Raw genomic sequence first — 19,011 nt, 5'->3', positions numbered from 1 at the left:
CTTTTGCGAAACCGCGTGAATTATGATGCCGGCCGAACGACAGAACGCGGCCGCCGTGCCAAAACCAATTTGGACGACCTCAAGAATGCACGAGGACAGGATATACAAGTATGCCGGCTTCGAGTGTATACCTCGTAATCTTTGGACGCGTTGCGTTTTGCGTTGAGGAGTTGATGGCAACGTTACCTATTTAACGCAGACTCGCAATAACGTCGCGCCTCGAAAAGCTCGTTGAGTGAGTCACTCGATTTTGCGTCGCTCGATTTTGATCCTTGAACGCATAGGTTCTTGTTCTTTTGTACTGAATTTTACTCCAGAAGAGTACTTTACCTTAAGCTTCATCTTATTTGTTCTTTCCTTTTATTGCAATCTCAAAAATGTTAATTTCTTATATTTTTTTCTTACACTTAAGCTAGCTACTATAATCAAAGAATTATGTATTCATGCCCTTCAACTTTAAATGAAAATGGAAAAGAAAAGAAAGAAAATGGAGCCAACTGTATATGCATCCGTAAAAAATTTATGAGCGGCTATAGAAACCGGGTTGAAAGTCTCACAGGGGAAAAATTGTTTTTTATCTCGTTATTTTTGCAATATATGTTTAGGTCGGATGACTTCATCCTTCAATCGGTACACAGTACACACCTATATATAAATTACGTGGTGATGAGTTCCTATAAGATAAGGTCGCGGTTAACAATTTCCAAGCCCAGTTTTAATGATACGCGGAGAAAATTAATACCGGCGGCAATTATCTAAGTGCTCTCTTTTTTAACACTGTTCTAAATAAAGCAATATGCGTAATCCAATTAAAAAACTCATATGAAATTATTTAACTGTTAATGCAAATATGTAAGACACTATTTTTTAGAATTCTAAATCATTATTTTACTAATATTATACAGAAATTATTATACAGTACGTTATGGATCGAAAACTAAAGTAGATTAAACATGTTACGCGCGTTGTCAGCCTTTGGTTAAAAAAGTGGATAGTACCTGCCAGCAATTTATACCCGAAATATTCTCCAATTTGTCACGCTAATCAGCACGATTTATTGGCAATCAAGAATGTGACAACAACGCAATTAAAGCAATCAATCGATTATAGAGTTAAATTGAAATCGATGGCAGAAGCCGGGTCGTAGGACGCGATCGTGCAAAATTAAATTGTTTTACACGACCATACTAATTGTATCACCACACCACATCCTCTTTTTCTCTCTATATACTCGTATTTTAATAAGAATATAATTTGAATGTTCTCAATTGTCGGATGTAGTTGGCGATGTGCGACGCGACGGTGCGCGTAACCGTGGACGCGCACGCACATCCCCGACTTGCTCAAGTTCGAAAAAATTAAAATGCAACGGAGAGAAATGTGGGTGTGCATAAGTAATGTTATAGGACACATTAACATAACTTCCTGCCGGGTTAAACGGAATGGCACGCGATTCGCCATACGTGAGCTCGTATATTTGCTTTTAAGACACGCGACGGACCGAAAGTTTCCGCTGGAAATTTGGCAAGAAGACCGAATCTTGTTTATCGAGATATTAATAAAGTGCAATCGGTTAATTCGCTGACGCAAATAATTTTATAAATTGTCGGATTTTACCAACGTTAATTATGAAGTGTTTATCTCCCCAATTCTCTAGTTCGCGACTATTATGTTTTTATGTTAATTTACGCGATAAAAAAGTTATAAGTATCTTCTTTTCTATATCATTTTCGTAATTATGTTTACGTATATCTTCCTTTGAAAATACTATTATAATTTTTTATTGTTTTATGTTAGTAAGTGTAGTATCGAGATTATAAAAACATACTTGCAGGATTTTATATTCAATTTCATCTCTTGAAATATAATTGTTTGTAATTTGACGGATAGACGCGCTACGTATGCATTGATAATTAATGAACATACACCGTTTACTTCCGGCGTCCAGCGGACGATCGAAACCACAATATTGCGGTATAGGTCAAGGATAAACCTTTATTTTACAAGCAGACAACCCCTGTAATTCTATCAAACCGACAAATGATCATAAATCATATTTACCCTTTACACATGTTTATGTTGCACATATTTCTAGACTTCTTATTCAAATACATAAAAGAAAAAAACTGCATGATAGGAGAAAATTTATGCGTGCAGGTTTATCACATTCACGATTGAAGATATTCAGCGGAATTAAAATCTCGTTATAATCAAAATCCTGAAAATTTGAATTGGCTTGAATTAACCCTTTCGAAGAGTTCGAGCTTGACTCAATCCTTTCCAATTCAAGTTCACTGAAGTTAATTTAACAATTCGTTGCTTCCTTAATTTGTTAGAAATATCGGCGTGCAAAGTGACGGGGGCGTTTGATAAACATATCGCTAAAAAAGCGAGCCTCGTGACGGCACCACTGAACTGGAAGAGGCTTTAGAAAAAGGTGTTCCCGTCGTGCGTGCACTATATATCGTTTGTTGTTCGATAGTCGGTGCATCCGACGATCCGACGCACGCTGCATCGCGTTATATTAATTATAAATTCATCACTTTTTGATGCGACATCACTAATGAGAGCTACGCGAGCCGTATCGATCAGACAGAACAGCGTCGCATTAAATTCTAAAATTAACTAAAAGCGACTAGCTGTATTAAAGAAGCGACTTTTAAAGAAGAACCCCGATGTGTCGGAAACTTCGCTAGATTTCTATGCACGCGACATGCGCAGCACGTGTCGCAAAGTTCCCCGTCAGCGAACTGCACAATGAATCACTCGACTGTAATTTAAGTCTCCTCGAAGACGTTGAGGCGAAATGTAATTAATAAAAAGAGATATTATCTACAATTTTAATGAAGGAATTCAGATTACATTGTTACACATATTTCTTCATTTTATCTACGAGAAAATATGAATAATTTATCTTTCGTAATTCGAAAATTAAGTTGTTTTATTCGAACTTTCTACATAAATTAATAAATCACTGCAAATTAAAATTCAGGATGATACTTCTTGAGCTCTTATTTTTGTTAGGAAGCAATTTCCGCGACAAAGTTGAAATGATCGCAATTACGAAGTTACATACAAATTTAACTTTGCACGCGGCTAACTTTATCTTCGATGTCGAGCGTACGTGTGCATATTCTTGATGCTCGATCTTATTATATTCATTTCTACCAACGCAAATTAACTTTATAATCTCAGTTTAACTTACTTTTCATCCTTTTCTAGTTGTAAGAATTAGAAAAAAAATAAAAAGTAAATTAAATTCCGCGTTGATAGAAATGGACATAACAAAATTACTGTTATCGCAACGTCGCTGATCGATATAGATCCCGTCGACTATTCTCGATTGTGCGAAGTTGAGAGAATTAAGTTCGTGAAACTTCAGATGTTTTCGTGCGGACGACATTTCGCTTTCTTTTCAAAACCAAGTCAAATTATCAAGTGAAAATTGTGACGGCAGACAACGGCGGGAGATGGACGAACCTAACATTTACGAAAGCAGATCCGACGAAGGCAGGTAAGCGACATTCCGTGATCCGCTGTCGTGTTCGGTTTCACAATCCGTCCGCAGGAAGGGTGGCCTGTCGAAAGGTGCGCATATGACGTTTCGTGTAAGAACGCGAAATGATCCATTTCCTCGGTCTTGGCCGGTTCTGCACGATACGTTATCGCGATGCAAATCTAACGGAAATGTATTTTCGCACGCGATTTCGCCACAGTCTTTAAGGCCGTTTAATTCCACGAAGACAGGCGCGACCGTATCGATGATCGAAGTCATTCTCCTAGAGAACAATCGACTTCTTTGCTCAACGTTCCCGCGTGCTTTATGTATTATATACATATATACTTCGTGGTCGTAAAAGTTTCGCCGCGAGTCATAAAATAAGTCGAACAGCAGAACTTTGCAAATAACTTCGAAGAATTAAAGACCGAAAGTTTCGCGAAAGTCGATTCCAATCGTCTTAATTGTCCGTAATGCAATATTGCACTAAATGCATACATTAATAATGCATTTTAAGGGGAGATTGTAGATGTCAATTAATTAGGATCTATTATTTATAATGAATTATAAATGAAATACACAATAAGAGATAAACCGGCTGAAACTCTTCACAGACGTGTTAGTGAAGAAGCGGATAAAGATACGAGCGAGCAGACAAAGCAAACGGATACTGAGAAAGCGCGTTTGGATCGTTGTAGACGAAGAGCCGAAAGAAAAGCGCCGTGCCAATGCGGTCAGGGTTCCAGAAGGAGATCTAGAACTAGATCTAGAAGAAGGAGAATACGGAAAATTCTCTCGCAGAATCCCTTCATCATTTTCTATCTTGAGATGTATTTTAAGAATCCTGAAAAACGCATAACAGAAGTCGCTCGGCAAGCCGGCAAGGAGTGGTGCGCCTTGCCTCAGGAAGCGAGGATGAAGTATATACGTCTGGCAGAAAGAGAACGGAAAAGACGACGGAAGACCGGGAGGATAAGAAGAAGAAGGCGCAGACGCGGCCCCGATCGCCGTTAAACGCTCCAGAAAGAAATTTCGTCACGACAAATATGGAGAACTAGAAAATAAGCTATGTTTGATAAAACATAAAACTTCTGCTAACAAGCTTGTTGAAGTTTAAATTTACATTTTATTAAACAAATTTAAATTTTTATTTTATGTCTAAGCCGTAACACGAAATATTGTCAGTAACATATTCTTATATGTACCTTACCAAAGGTTATTATGTGTTATACCAATACATAATTTATATATTTTGGAATTTTTAAGTATCAAAAGTTTTGGATAGAAATTAAAGAAAATAGCGCAACGGTTGTAACAAACACGAAGACGAAATAGAAAACAATTCTGTACAATTTGTGAGCAATTTTGTGTGACGAATTGAATATTTTTGAAACCATGTACTTTGTGATTAGTTTTTAATTTTATATACAAATATATATTTATTTAAAAAATTGAAACTTAAGTGCAATCGTTAATTGAGTATTGAAAATAAAGCATGATGATTAATTATGGAAAAAGAATATACTTGCATTTGCGACTGATTGGAATATTCAAAATATCTACATGTAAATTATTCGTAGCAAAAATATTATTTTATTACTCGACTAACTGGCAACAATATAAAGTAAAGGCAATGTAAAGTTGTTGCCAGTTAGTCGAGTAATAAAATAATATTTTTGGTTTTAATCACTGGCGGAAAAAGTTATTTTTTTTCTAATTATTCGTAGTACAATTAACCACAGGTATCGGATAAATAAATTAATATGAAGAGGGCATAAATTAAATGTCATGACGCAATGATGAAAGCACAAGGTTGTAATCAACGCGACCAACGTCTGATCTCTCTAGGCCGAACGAGGTCAAGGTTGTGCTGCACACTCCAAGTGCTTCCACGCTTCTAAAATCACCTACAGTTTTTCTAGTCATGAGTTTCCATATAAGAAATTGCATACGAGCGTTTGTAAATCAAAAATGCTCAGGCAGTTTTTAGGTAATTTAGGTTATTCTTAAATTCACTTAAAGTTGGACACGCTACCAATACAAGTTACTAAATTATTAATTACAAATTCGTGAATTTAATCGATTTTTAATTAAAAAAAATGCATCATAATTCAATTTGATTTGAAAATATAACGTGTTATGTAGTCTTAACTAAGATTTCTAGAATTACATATTCTTCACATTATTATTACATATGACGCGTCTGATCGATATTTTCAATGAGGTGCATAACAGAAATCATAACTGCGAAGCTATGTACCGTAACATTATCACTGTACTGCATCAATGCAATATGCGTAATGCGCCGGCTCGCCTCGTGCAAATGCGAGTCTGCCCACTGCCCACCTCCTGTGATGTGGTGCGAACAAAGTTCCACCAACTGCCATCGGCATTCATTCATTTTCACACGTACACATCGCCGCATCATTGAACGCGAATCACCTCCCCTGTTCACACTTGCGCTTTCAGCGGGCACACTTGCTGGCGTATATTACACACTCGGCTCATTTTAAATTTATTGATAACCATACATCTTTCATATCACACGCATCTTTCACGTGAACCTTGCGGAGTTATTAACATCAATGAAACTGTGTAATCTACGTCTGGTTTATCGCGGATAGATTCGTTGAAGCAAAAAGACCATCAACCCGTCAGTATCCATTAGCGATTTAAATATTTTTATTTTGTTAAATAGCAGATTTAAATATAGCTTTATTTCGTTAAATAGAGATTGGTCGAGAAAAGAAAATTATTTGTAAATAAGTTGTTAATGAAAAATGCGATAATCTCTTCTCACGCAAACTCGACGATTTCTCCGCCCTTGATAATAATCTTGACATTTCTGGACCATTAATCACGAGAGATTCTTATTAGCATTGTTTGCTGAGTTATTCTCCTTCGCATACCAGAAGATAGCAATCTTTTATCGTCACTGACATTGCGTGAGCTTCCTGATCACAATCTCTCCGACACCCCTTTAAACTTCGAAGCCAATGGCTCCTTCTATCACGCGATCTCACAGGTCTCACATAGCAAAGTACGACTTACCGTACGGAGGAATGATACGTCGTCCTGCTCGGAACCACCCTCGCTGTCGGCCATCCCTTCGGCGCGCTTTCACGCGACGAGCCTCCTCCTCTGTCTGCGTCGCCCCTGCGCGCTCGTGCGTGCGTACGCGTACGCAGGTGTGCGTGCGTATCTCGCGTGTCACTTCGTGTCCGAGGCACCCTTGTCGATGCTCGAAACGGAACGCGGTGGTCATGCACAGTTCTGCGTGGACGGCATGCTCTTCCCTGTCACGCTACACACGGACCCCTGGCCTCTTCCGTCTCGTCGAGAGAATCGACGTCGACGACGCGTTGAACCGTCGTAGGGCACCGACGATCACCCACTGCTGATCGGATGGCACCTAGACCGCTCGCCGACGGCGACGTCTCTCGCGCAAGCGCCCGATACCTTCAATCAAATTCCGCATGCTCGAGATTCCGTTAATGCGAAAAATCCCACGGCTGGGTTTACGCGGCTTTCGCGTTACGCAGCCATCCGTCTCACCGCGAAATATTGTTGGACAGTTTTTCCTTTCTTCCTTTTCGAATAAATCTCAATAACGCGATGAGGGTAGTTTTCAAAAACGAAAACGCGCAACCGTGTTGCGGTAACTTAAAGCAGAATGGAATAGTCTTCTATATGAATGGCTCTCTTTTTTGACAATTTAAGAGTCTTGGAATTTTATATATTTTATTTTTAATTAAGAAGAAAATCTTGAGTCTTTATATGATTTGGATTCATCAAATCTTCGGAAATGGAGTAGTGTTATGTATACATGTGTCGTAAACAGCCTCGCTTATTAATGCTCTCATACGCGTTATTAAAATTCTAAGTAGCACATGACGAGACAGGTGTGTTTCAGCGATTTTGCAGACGTGTAAAAATAGTTTCGAGCAAACACATCTCTTCACTGATGAACGCAAAGGCGAGGGTTCATGAATGAGTCATGTGTGAGTGCTCCGTCAGATTATGTTACAGAATTAGAGAGTATCTCGGATTACGAAATGTCGCAAAATGTTACAAATAAATCATTTAAAACAAGACTAATTTGATCCAGTCCGCTTATGTTACGTACAAAGCAGTTGATAGTCGTCGATACTCCAGTTTCGATTTGCATATTAGGGCCAGAAGTACCAGTTATTGATTGACAGACGATATTATTACACTGCAAATGCGAGCGATAAAGGAAATACAAGATGTTAACTATAACATCTTAAGCTATAAGCACTTAAACAGTTTTTAGCCTTTACACAAATAGTAGGTATAGCATTTCGTTAAATATGTGACATTTTAATGAGTACATGTATATATGACATTATAACCATCGTTCGCTGTAATTTGAGAATGTTACAAGCCAGATATTATCAAACGATTTATTTGACGCGACAGTTTTTGCGTCAAATTAAATTCTGCTGTTTTGATTTAATATAATACATTCACTGGTAGCAGCTTAAAATTAGTTCTTAATAATTGTCGTAATATATGCACAAATTTCTTATGCCTTTCTTTGATTTTCCATTACGATGAATAGATCACACACAATACAGCACACAGAAAATAATTTTATGATAAATAATAACGTTTTTAAAAATATGAAAAATCAATATCTGCTATGTATCAGAATGCTTTGCTATTGTTTCATTTATTTTCGAATTCATAATCGAAATCGTTGAAAGTGATGTAAATTACGTCCAAAGATATTGGATGCATTTCGCAATATATTTTAATATCTTGTTTATATTTCAATTTGGAGTAAAAGTTTTATACTCTCTTTCTCTAACATGGCAAAAAAACTACTGTTTTAGCAGCGACGATGCAATGCATCGACACAGAATTACGCCTGGTTGATTTTACCTTCTCTGAGAGGCTATTTCCAGCAACGCGGCAGAAATAGATACATCCGCGATGGCTTACCGAAATATCTCCATACGCTTAGCGAAGCTCGCCTCCCCATTATCGCATTTAATGTGTTAATCAGTTAATCGAAGGTTGAGGACGGTTCTCGAGTAGCACATGTGAATGTCTATCTTTAGAAAAACTCTAAAATATTCAGTTATAGTAATAAGAATCGCGTTAACTGTGGGTATCTACGTCCTACGATACTCGCGACAAAATAATCGCTTCGGAATGAATGAAATAAAAATTTCATAGAAATCAATAAAATCTCTATATGTTCTGACATACGTTCTATAAATATTTCTTGTATCTTTATCGTTTGCGATATTGAACGTTTTATATCGGAAATGACGATTCACTGTTACCTTGAAATATTATTTCGTAATGATACACAGTATGTGAGATTTAATTAAAAAGATTAACTTTCTTGAGTCAATTTAAAATTAACAGATTCCAACGATTCCAACTGAGGAATGTCTTTTGAATATTTTTATAATGTCTTTCTGCCGTTTCTGGCGAAGCTATTCTAGAAAGCAGCATTGTATAAGAGTATAAAACGGAGTTTTTAATTTTAAGATTGTCTGCTAAATTTAAAATTGCACGAAAATGTGAAGTATAAAACGCAAAACACATCAAACTTTTTCCAAGTAATTAAGCATCCATTTAACCAACCCTGTCCCTGAAATTAATTTAATGATTATGTAGCATGCGTTAAAGCTACACGTAAGATCGCTATCGTGAGATGCATGATATTTTTTGGATGATATTCCAAATTTATCGTACAGAAGTCACATTTATAAAACATTTCTAGGAAACTATACTCCGGAGAATTTATTAATTAGTTAAGAAAGTTGGATTACCACGCAAAAAAAAGCACCACGATTTTCGAGAAGCACGTCACATCACACACGCACACATGCACGCCCTATGTGTAACAGGGTGCAACCGGTGGTTTCGTTCTCGAAATCCACATGCGCGTGTCCGCGAATGAGAACAAATGAGAATTAATCGCGAGTCGCGACGATTCACCGAGAGAGAACTCACCTCGTCACAAATCGGCGAACTACGTAGTCTCGCGACCTCGCGTAGAAATCGCGACTTCGCGAACGCACGCACGGCAAACGCACCAGGGTGCGAGGGATCGTGTTTTTTCACTCTCGGCCGGAGGGATTCTTCGGGGGACCGAGCCTCCTGCTTTCCTGACCGCGCAAGATCGAGCCCCCGCGACGGAATACCTGCCTAAGCTCGCGGAGCTGTGCCGAGCCGAGCGGAGCGACGGCTATTTTCAGCCTCGAGCCGAGCGAACCGCGCCGCTCCGCTCCGCGCGTTTCGTATCATCCACCTGCGGAGGAAGCTTCGGGGAATCGTCGCAGTCGCGACGTCGAAATCATCTGAGGGTTGTCAATGATTTTTTAATTAATACGTAAAAAATTGAAAAGCATTGGCAATTTTTTTATGGTCTTGAAATTTTATTATTCGATATTATTCTTTGATACCTCATTTTTTTTACAAATTATTTTTTTTACATCGTTCTTGAGTAGTTTACATGGTTTACATATATCCGCGACAGCGATACTAATTGTAAGATAAAGCTCTCGGTGTGACCACAAATTCGCAGTAATAAATAGAACAATAGGAAATTAAATTATTATAACTTGAATTTTCTATATTTTGAAAGTGGTCATTATTGCACTTATTACAATTAATTTTTTGTTCCATAAGATATTATACTTATTATAGAATTGGTTTAAATTTCTACACAATGTATATCATGTAAGAAATTATTTATATATAGGTAAATAGATACATTTAATTTATACATTTTGAAAAAATATGTTATTTCCATATAATATACATTGTGTAAGAAATTATACTTATATGCATACATTTTGTCAAAATAATTTATCAAGAACTGATTGATAATTTTATGTATCAGATTCATATATTTTTAACAAACAAACATATTGTATTGAATTAAAATTCAGAATTTAATTTGATGCAAAAGCTATTGCGTTAAATAAATCATTTGGCGATATTCGGTTTATAACATTCTCAAATTTCAGCAAACGACTATTATAATCTTGTAGGAATCTCGCTTTTGTTGCCATCGATCCTTGCCAAGATTTTCAATGTGATACATCATTGTCACAGGGACACGTGGCAGAATGGATTCTTCAGAAAATAAATAAAGCACAATCTACAATGTGCGTGCTCTGTAACCATTCTGAAGAGTATAATCTGACCCAAGTTTACATACTTACTGTGCCATTACAATTGTTAGTAATCGACTGATAGTTAATAGACGGTTGACAGGCAATTGTCTATCGTACAGCTGCAGGTTTTAACCTTAGAACATCTTACCTTAGAACATCATACCTGGAAAAGGGAATTGCCTATTGAAAGATCTGTGTCCAAATCCAAGTTGGGTGCGAGAGAGAAAAGTAAATTGATAACATTTGCTCGCAATACGCAAGCGCAGAGATGACATCACGTCATAATATTTAATCTCATAATTTACTGTGTACACAAAATATTACATATATTATTTACCTATGACAAGATAACCGATTTATCACGTGTACCGTTAAGACACAATATGGGCCTGGCATATTAGCGAGTCGCGTTTATGCAGTGCGGGCGAAGGACGAAAGTTACTAATATATCCTTCTCTTTCCTTAAAACATAGTTCTCTCTCGCACCTAACTTGGACACAGGACACAAGCTCGATCCTTCATTCTCCTTCCAGGTATATAAATATAAATATATGTTACAAGGTTTTTTGAGAGTGTCTGATAATTGAGTTATATGACGGTCTTTGAACTTGCCGCCATGCGTCAATTCCTCGAATGCGCAGAAGCTGATTCTGCTGACTGGACTGAGTGGAGTCGTGTCGTTTGTACACTCGTCTCTTTATTTTTTTCGCTGTTAGGTTAACATCCCGCTAATTAACAAAGTAATGTTGGGGAAAATAAAAACGAAGCAGGAAAAAAGCGGCGGTAAGTGAGATAATTACCTTGAAAATTAATGCAACTGCGACAAACGCGAGAAAGTCGAGAAACCCCGTGGAAATCTCTTATAGGTTATGTTTGTTATTTATTTATTTGCCGTTTAGACGCAGGAGCGCATAAATTACTGAAATCAGTCGCAGTTTATCTGATTAGTCCGCGAAGTAACATAATTAACTCGTCACGGTCGATGAGCCTGAATTGTAGATTAATTTTCGAAGTTCCAGAGAAGTTTCCATAATTTTATTTTTATATTTAGTAGAATATTACTGAATAAAGCTATTAAACACGATTACGTGTTGCAGAGATCGTCGCATACAGCGAGGCGGCAGTTGCAAACAACTCCGCGGTTGTGGAATACTGTAAGATCTCGATGGCAGCTTTATCGGGCGGTACAGCTGGACTGCTAGGATTAACCGGGCTGTACGGATTCGGATTTTACGTCTTTGCGGTTTTCGGGCTGTGGGTAAGAGCGCCGTGATAATATTAGAAACTATTTTACATAATGCCACAAGCCATCTTCGTAGGCGATGCTGTTGATGAAGGCCGGCGGCCAGTGGAGGAAGTATTTCATTAGCAGGCGGCATCTCTTAACCAGCGGGTTCTTTGGCGGGCTTTGCGTATCCTTTAGAATGATTCCTAAGGAATGAGTTTTATTTTCAGAGGCTGTTCTATATTGTTTTCCTTAACTGTTGTGAAACCTTCTACAGACGTACGTGTTATTCTGGACGTATCCTTTTTCACAATACAATTGATACGAGTAATATGTTTTTATGGGCCTGTTCTTTTTTTTTTCAGCTGAACTTCTTTCTCGGTTCATCTTTTCTTTTTTTCTCTCCAACATGAAAACTGAACTGTGCAAGAAGTTCAGCTGAAAAGAACAGGCCTTATATATTGCGCGATACTAAAATGCTGTACATTTCTTAATGATTGTGATTAGATTTTTATATGGGATGGTTCACGTCTATTGAGAAGGGAAAGGACGGATGGCTCGCGGCAATTGTGACACACGCAGTTATTTAAATATATATAAAGCTACATAATTACTATAATAAGCCAGTCATTGTATTTATATTATTTAAGCCTTTCGGATACTGACCAAATAAACGATGAAGCGTTCACGTGATGTTGTACAAATATGTCGATATGTATATAGAATGCACTTTTCATCGCGATATTTATTATCCAATATTTGAACGTAAAAGTAGAAAGACAATATATAAGCAATGCAATAGAGATATTATATAGGAGCCATATTCTCTTTATTGGATGTATGATATATATATATATAGACATGATATATATATTTGCATAATAAATTATTAATTACTGAGTTACAATTATTTGATGAAGATTACTCTGATAACCATATACATATGTATACTTATACATGCAACGGCTGTGAACACATTCGTGCAAATAGTTCACTATTTTAATCACCGTTATCAACAGCTAGTATTTTAATCAATAATTAATATTATCTTTAATCACTGAAATAAAACGCTTAAATTTATTCATGATATAACATTTCTTCTTTAAATATCGTCGATCGCTAAACATCTTAAGCGCTTTGACAATTTTCAATAATTTATTGCATTTTATATTTTTATTTTACTGTACATGATTATTTCTACGTACATTCTTTGACATTCTAAAGTAAAAGAATCTCTCACTCACTAGGGAAAGAAATATGAAATCGATACACAATTTCCACTAGTTTGTACTTAACATGCTCATTTTCTACTTCGGTGTTTTTAATGCTTTTATCCACTCGCTATTGGCTAACGTTGTCTACAAAAATGGAAATTGATTCATATCATTAAATAAAATCAAAGTCATACCTACCGCATCCTTAATAATGATATGTATAGCTTATTTTAATGGGTGTTAAATTTAACTCACGGGAATAACTCGATTTCGGCAGTGAAAGTCAATTGCATTACACAAATATACTTAACACAAGGACAAGTATTAGTTCTTGCGAACTGACGGATAAAATTCCTGGCGAAACAGCGCCACTTTGCTGAAATCTGTGGGAAGACCTCAGATTTTCGTTTCGGAGGTTTGCTCGTGTGCTTTTGTTTCTTCTCGACAGATCTCGGTGGCGATCTCGAAAGGCCTTCCGGTTTCCAAAGCCTCCACTCTCCTTTCCTCGTCCATCTTGTCCAGCTCCACTTTGCTTAAGTGATAGACTATTCCAGCCCCATAGCCATCGCCCAGAACGTTTATCGAGGTTCTGATCCGATCCCTTAAAATAGAGAGCGATTAAGTTTACTCTTGACTCTAATTTTATCGAGGCATTGTAATAGTTAGGCATGTAAAACTTACAACATCCAGTCGATAGCGAATAACAGAGAAACGTCGTCCGTAGGGAGACCCAAGGCAGTTAGCACCAACAGCATGGTGACCAAGGCTGCGCTGGGGATGCTTGCGGCTCCAACGCTCGCCAAAGTAGCCGTAAGACTATAAAAAGAGCAAATCTTGAGGCAAAACATTCTTTTAACGCTGATGATCAGATATATCATGATCCTTTTCTTCAATTGTATATACCTTAAAGTGAAATAATTAGCAATTTCAAGAAGAAAAGAAATCGTACTCTATTCATGAAATGCGTATACCTGACGGTAATGACTTCAACGAATCCCAATGAGATTCCATTCATTTGTGCGATGAAGATCGCGGCCACGGCTTCGTAAAGAGCTGTGCCGTCCATATTTACGGTGGCACCGACCGCCACAACAAAGCGCGTCACTCGCGTATCGATCTTGTTGTTTTCTTCGAGGCAACGGAAAGTTATGGGCAAGGTCGCCGCACTATAAACCCATGTATCGATTATATCATTGTCATTCATTTAGGTCCGATTGTTCCAACCTGTTGGTAAACTAACTAATAGTTAAATCATATATATGTCCTTGTTTATCCTTTACATTAGACAAAGATAGACATATTTAACTATTTAACTATTAGTTAGCTTACCAACAGGTTGGAACAACCGGCCCTTAAGAAGTTAACCATGCCAGAAAATGGAATTTTATGCACAATTGATTTAATTCATGAATATAAATCCGTGAGGTCATTTTTCAATTAACTTTGAGATAATCTCTGGATTAACTAATCATTGAACGAACTTTAAAATGATGATCGCAAAGAGTTTAAATTAATTTAAAAAATGTTTTTATACACGTATAATATGCGTGCCGAGCAAATCAATGATTACCTCGAAGCGGTTCCCAGGGCCGTCACCCAGGCTTGCATCATGCCTCTAAAGAACACCGCTGGATTCTTTCGGGTTATAAACCAGTAGATCAACGGCAGCGTGATGATCGCGTGGATCATCAAGCCTAATACAACTGTCACCATGTACAGACCTAACATCTCGGCGGTTGCCGCTAGATTTGTGATCGACATGATTTTTCCAGCTATCAGACACATAATTCCAAACGGAGAATACCTACAGCGATTACCAATTGCATTGTCATAAAAAGAGAGAAAAGAGATTTTATTTCCTTTAAACTTCAATATATCAATTAATTAATATTCAATTAATATTTGAAGCTTTATTGATTTATATATTCCAGAAACTTGCATGAAAATAAAATTGAATAATGTGTATAATATCAATTGTTCCTCGAACTTGTACGCGTTACGAAAGTGAATTATTTATTCGTATTGTTTCGTACCAGACGACGACGATCGTGACGAGTTTCATGATAATATCGTTCAACACCACGAAGAAGTCCACCATCAGTTTGCCGCGCGGTCCCAACTGGCCCGCGAGCACGCCAAAGATGATGCAAAACACGATCATGCCCATCACGTTCGTGCCGTCCTTATAAACCAAGGTCGGCTCCAATATGTACTCGCTTTGATTCGCGCTGCCGATCACGAGCACTTTCTTCTTCACGTAAGAAGTCTGAACCTGCTGGAAGCACGCTTGCACCAGGTTCTCCGGCAGCATGTTTCTGGGAACGAAAGAGAGATTTCGGATGCATATTGTGGCCGTCGTGGTGCTACACAGAAGCTGCTTTTCCGTACCGAATTATGTCGAGGATCGCGTCTACGGTGGAGACTTTCGTCTCCTCGGCCTTCACCACCGCCGCGACCGTACTTTTGATCTGTGGATTACCCGGATGGATCATCAGCACCATCGCGATGCCCACTATAGCGGCGAGAATGGTCGTTATCGAGTAGTACGTTAACGCTCTGATTCCTATCCTTCCTGATCTTTGAACGTCCAGCTGTGCCATTCCTGAAATAAGCAAGTGATCGCTCGTACCTCGCCAGAAGGGGGAAGACAGAGGCGAGTCGGAAAGTTTCAAGCGTATAATATAATATTCCTATTGCAATACGAAATTCAAGTTTTCGTTTTTATTAATATTTACGTAATTGGATTTTGTTTCTTCTTCTTTTCATTTCATTGTCCGCTCAAGATCCAATTGTCGTTGAATTTTATAATTACCGGAAATTAACGACGAGATGATGAGTGGCAGGATAAACATCTTCAGCATCCGCATAAGGAGCTCTCCCGGAAAGCTGGCGAGGGTTATAAATTGCGGCGTGGGATTGGCCAATCGACCCAGAAACCCGAGACCCAGACCCATCAAAACTCCAGCGATGGTCAGTGCCAGAAGCATGTTACTTCCCATCCATTCTATCACCTACATTCCCCATAACGTGCAATGAAACTTAATAGACTTCTAAAACGCACGCTGCGTGACATTTTTCTCCCGTAGAAAATAACGAATTTATAATTTTAATCACAATGCATCCTCCTTCGTTCTTTCATCGCTTATTTTGTCGCGAAGATAATTAAAGAATCAAATTGAGAGTACTAATACTGAAGGACCGAAGCACTTAAAATTTTATCAACGCTTACGTAAATTTGATCCTTAAAAAAGTTTACTGACCATCTGTAACCTGTCGAGCGCCGTCACTTTGTGCTGCGCTTTGGCCTCGATCTCTTCCTCGGACGTCATCTTCTCGATCTCCTCCACGCACGACCTGGAATATATATACTCCAGGTGAGAAGCAGCTCGGAATTTTTTCAGCAAAAGCATAAGAAATCTTTTACGTGTGGCCGCCGCCCTCCTTGGCCTCCGTCGTGGCTCCCCGGAGAACCGCAACCGCGCCGGAAATACGTTGCCCCAAAGACATCCTTTTAAACCTTCGAAGATACGTCGCTTCAAGATTTCAGATGAGACGTAGCACGAGGAATGTCGGGATATAGGCCTTGCGAGTCTTCATCCCGCGGCCTTCATAACTGATGCGTTGTGCCTCGTTTAACGATCATCTTGATTTTATTCAGACACTCTGACGATGACGTCTACAATTTTTCTGGATTACCAGGTGTAGAAGAAACGTATTATCCCCGTACGATATTTCTCGTGGGGAATTATTAAGGAATACAATTATTTCTCTTTAACGCAATAAGATTATCTAAAATTTTACAACGTTAAGAACTAAAGAATCCTATTTTTAGCTTCGCTTCAGAGAGCGAAGTTAAAACGCTTCCACTGATATCGTAGAAAAATAAGGTGCGTATGTGAAAATCCGCGATTATCTCTCCCTGGATTATCACGATAATCCTCCGCTTCGCTTTCTTCTCCCGGCGTTCTCCGGAAAATCAAACTCGGCGAGCGAACACCTCTTCTCGCGAACGATTATCGAGGCACGTGCAAAGCGTTTGGTAGCGCATCTCGCGACACACGACGATCCTTTCGCGCGAACCACCGGGAACCATCAGGGCAAGCTGCACAAGCGCACGCACGGTGAGCTGAACGCTGGCCCCGACGATGACAGGGGGGGATTGGGGGAGACGACACGGAGACGGAGTAAGGCCCCGAAGGAGGTCACAACCGATCTATTACGTTCAGGATCATTGCACCGCGCCGGTTGCGGGCAGGAGTGACATCCGCAGAGCTTCCGACGGTGCTTTTTCGCGCGCGCGATCGACTTGCCGAGAAGATCGGATAGATCTGCCGCCGCGCGCCGTGCCCGCGCCGCCGCCGGTGGGCTCTAGGTATCGCGCCGCGGCGTTGGGATCTGCCTGCAATCAGGCCGATAATGTGCCCCATCCAGGAAGTTGATTAGTGCGCGCGTCGGGGGAGGACCCGGGGGAGACGAAAGGCACGCACCGAAAGGGGCGAGGAGGGGCGCGTGAGGCAGATGAACGGAGATGTGTCGCGAGGAGAAAGAGAGACCGGTAGATCACAGGAAGGAGGCACTCATCACGGCGCGGGTCGCACGGCACCGAATAATAAACGCCGAAGGGAGCAAAAATGCCGCTCTGCTCGATGAGTTTCGCAGAAACCGCCCGACTCGAGAGATCAACGCTGCATATGCTTATATTGATGAATGGCAAGGCACGTTGAACTGGAAGGTAGAGGAAATCGAATGAGAGCGGGATGAGAGGGAAGAGACTTCAACGGTGATGTTGGAGCAGCGACATCGCGAAGAGTGCTGAATCGTTATCTCATAACGCGTAAGAGCCCGCATCAAATCCGAAACGTGTGACGTAAGGCCAGGGTACGAACATTGATAGACAAAAATGAATATAATTATATTGATCTATATAATAACAATAAGACTTTGGATGATCTTTTACTATATGGGATATGCTCATTTATAAGACAAATGTTTCGTATTATTAATACAGGTTTTTGCGTTATATTTTGAAAAGTTACAAAATACGTATTAAGAATAATTATATAAAATTTTCTTTAGATATTGAATTGTCGTTATCAAAATTATAATTAATTACATATATTAAATTATTAATTTACCGATTTAATTATAGCAATTTTAGCTTTTTTTGTTTAAAAAAGGAATTTTTTTTTTACTGTCTAAACAAAATTATTGAAATTACGTACGTCTAAAATTCAAATGAGACATCTTAAAGACATCTTAAAACAATTTCTAAAAAGCGTTACAAATTGGGACATTAGATATTTTAAAGACATGTTACAAATGTTTTTCCGATATTTTCATAAAACGTCTTAAAAATTTTGAGACGACTTAGATGACTTACAATTAGACACCATAACATTCTCTGGAATTATTTTATTTATTGTGAATCGTATGTTATAATCAATTATATTCTACTCGCGGCTTTCGCAAGAAGATTTCAATCGAAATCATCGGTTTTCAATATCTTTCGCGAACGTGACAGTGATAAGAGGTAACAGTTACGCGGAAATATTTGCGCGTGATTGTTTTAGATGCATGTAGGATACGACCATTTACAAGACCCCTTTGTATATCCGTTGGGAAGTAACCTAATTCCTCTAGCAATGACGGCTATATAAGTGACTATATATAGACATCGGGTTCACGGTGGTAGTATAATACGAGGACAAATCGAATCTCCCCACGAGATAACGCGTTTAACATCCCGTAACTTCTGAACGAAAGAGCGAGAGCCATTCGCGATGGAATTAATTAATGCGTTCGAGAAAATTGAGTTACAATTGTCGTCGCTCGTGTATTCCATTTGCATAAATTCAAACTTCATTTCCTATCTCTGCCTCGTGCACTTCGCATTGCACTTTCGTGTGATGAACG

The 19,011-nt window shown here is 38.8% G+C and overlaps 3 protein-coding genes across 11 annotated transcripts in view; 1 reads left to right on the top strand and 2 right to left on the bottom strand.

Moving 5' to 3' along the window:
- LOC112457761 (ryanodine receptor) overlaps window positions 1-9,689 on the bottom strand; it is a 40,715-nt gene extending 31,026 nt beyond the window's left edge. For all 9 annotated transcript variants that reach the window (XM_025020984.1, XM_025020987.1, XM_025020989.1 and 6 more), the window contains exons 1-2: window positions 9,491-9,689; window positions 6,551-6,958 (exon numbers count right to left, since the gene is read on the bottom strand). In XM_025020984.1, the coding sequence (XP_024876752.1) occupies window positions 6,551-6,604 (54 nt within the window). In that variant the 5' untranslated portion in view covers window positions 6,605-6,958; window positions 9,491-9,689. The remainder of the gene's footprint in view (window positions 1-6,550; window positions 6,959-9,490) is intronic.
- Window positions 9,690-11,321: 1,632 nt separating this feature from the next.
- LOC112457758 (ER membrane protein complex subunit 6) lies at window positions 11,322-12,572 on the top strand. The gene is made up of 5 exons (XM_025020976.1): window positions 11,322-11,442; window positions 11,757-11,917; window positions 11,979-12,071; window positions 12,162-12,181; window positions 12,392-12,572. Exons 1-5 carry the CDS (start codon window positions 11,403-11,405, stop codon window positions 12,420-12,422), a joined length of 345 nt encoding a protein of 114 aa, XP_024876744.1. The 5' UTR covers window positions 11,322-11,402; the 3' UTR covers window positions 12,423-12,572.
- A 166-nt stretch (window positions 12,573-12,738) lies between these two features.
- LOC112457757 (excitatory amino acid transporter-like) lies at window positions 12,739-16,605 on the bottom strand. The gene is made up of 9 exons (XM_025020975.1): window positions 16,523-16,605; window positions 16,359-16,452; window positions 15,911-16,109; window positions 15,487-15,700; window positions 15,132-15,413; window positions 14,669-14,902; window positions 14,070-14,264; window positions 13,780-13,914; window positions 12,739-13,699 (listed from the first exon to the last, which is right to left on the bottom strand). The coding sequence occupies exons 1-9, from the start codon at window positions 16,603-16,605 to the stop codon at window positions 13,495-13,497; spliced, it is 1,641 nt and encodes a 546-aa protein (XP_024876743.1). The 3' UTR covers window positions 12,739-13,494.
- Between the last annotated feature and the right edge of the window lie 2,406 nt (window positions 16,606-19,011).

This window comes from Temnothorax curvispinosus, unplaced genomic scaffold (assembly GCF_003070985.1).
Source record: "Temnothorax curvispinosus isolate PA1 unplaced genomic scaffold, ASM307098v1 QBEX01008212.1, whole genome shotgun sequence".
Lineage (NCBI taxonomy): Eukaryota > Metazoa > Arthropoda > Insecta > Hymenoptera > Formicidae > Temnothorax > Temnothorax curvispinosus.
This window is presented reverse-complemented; position numbering and strand designations above follow the sequence as displayed.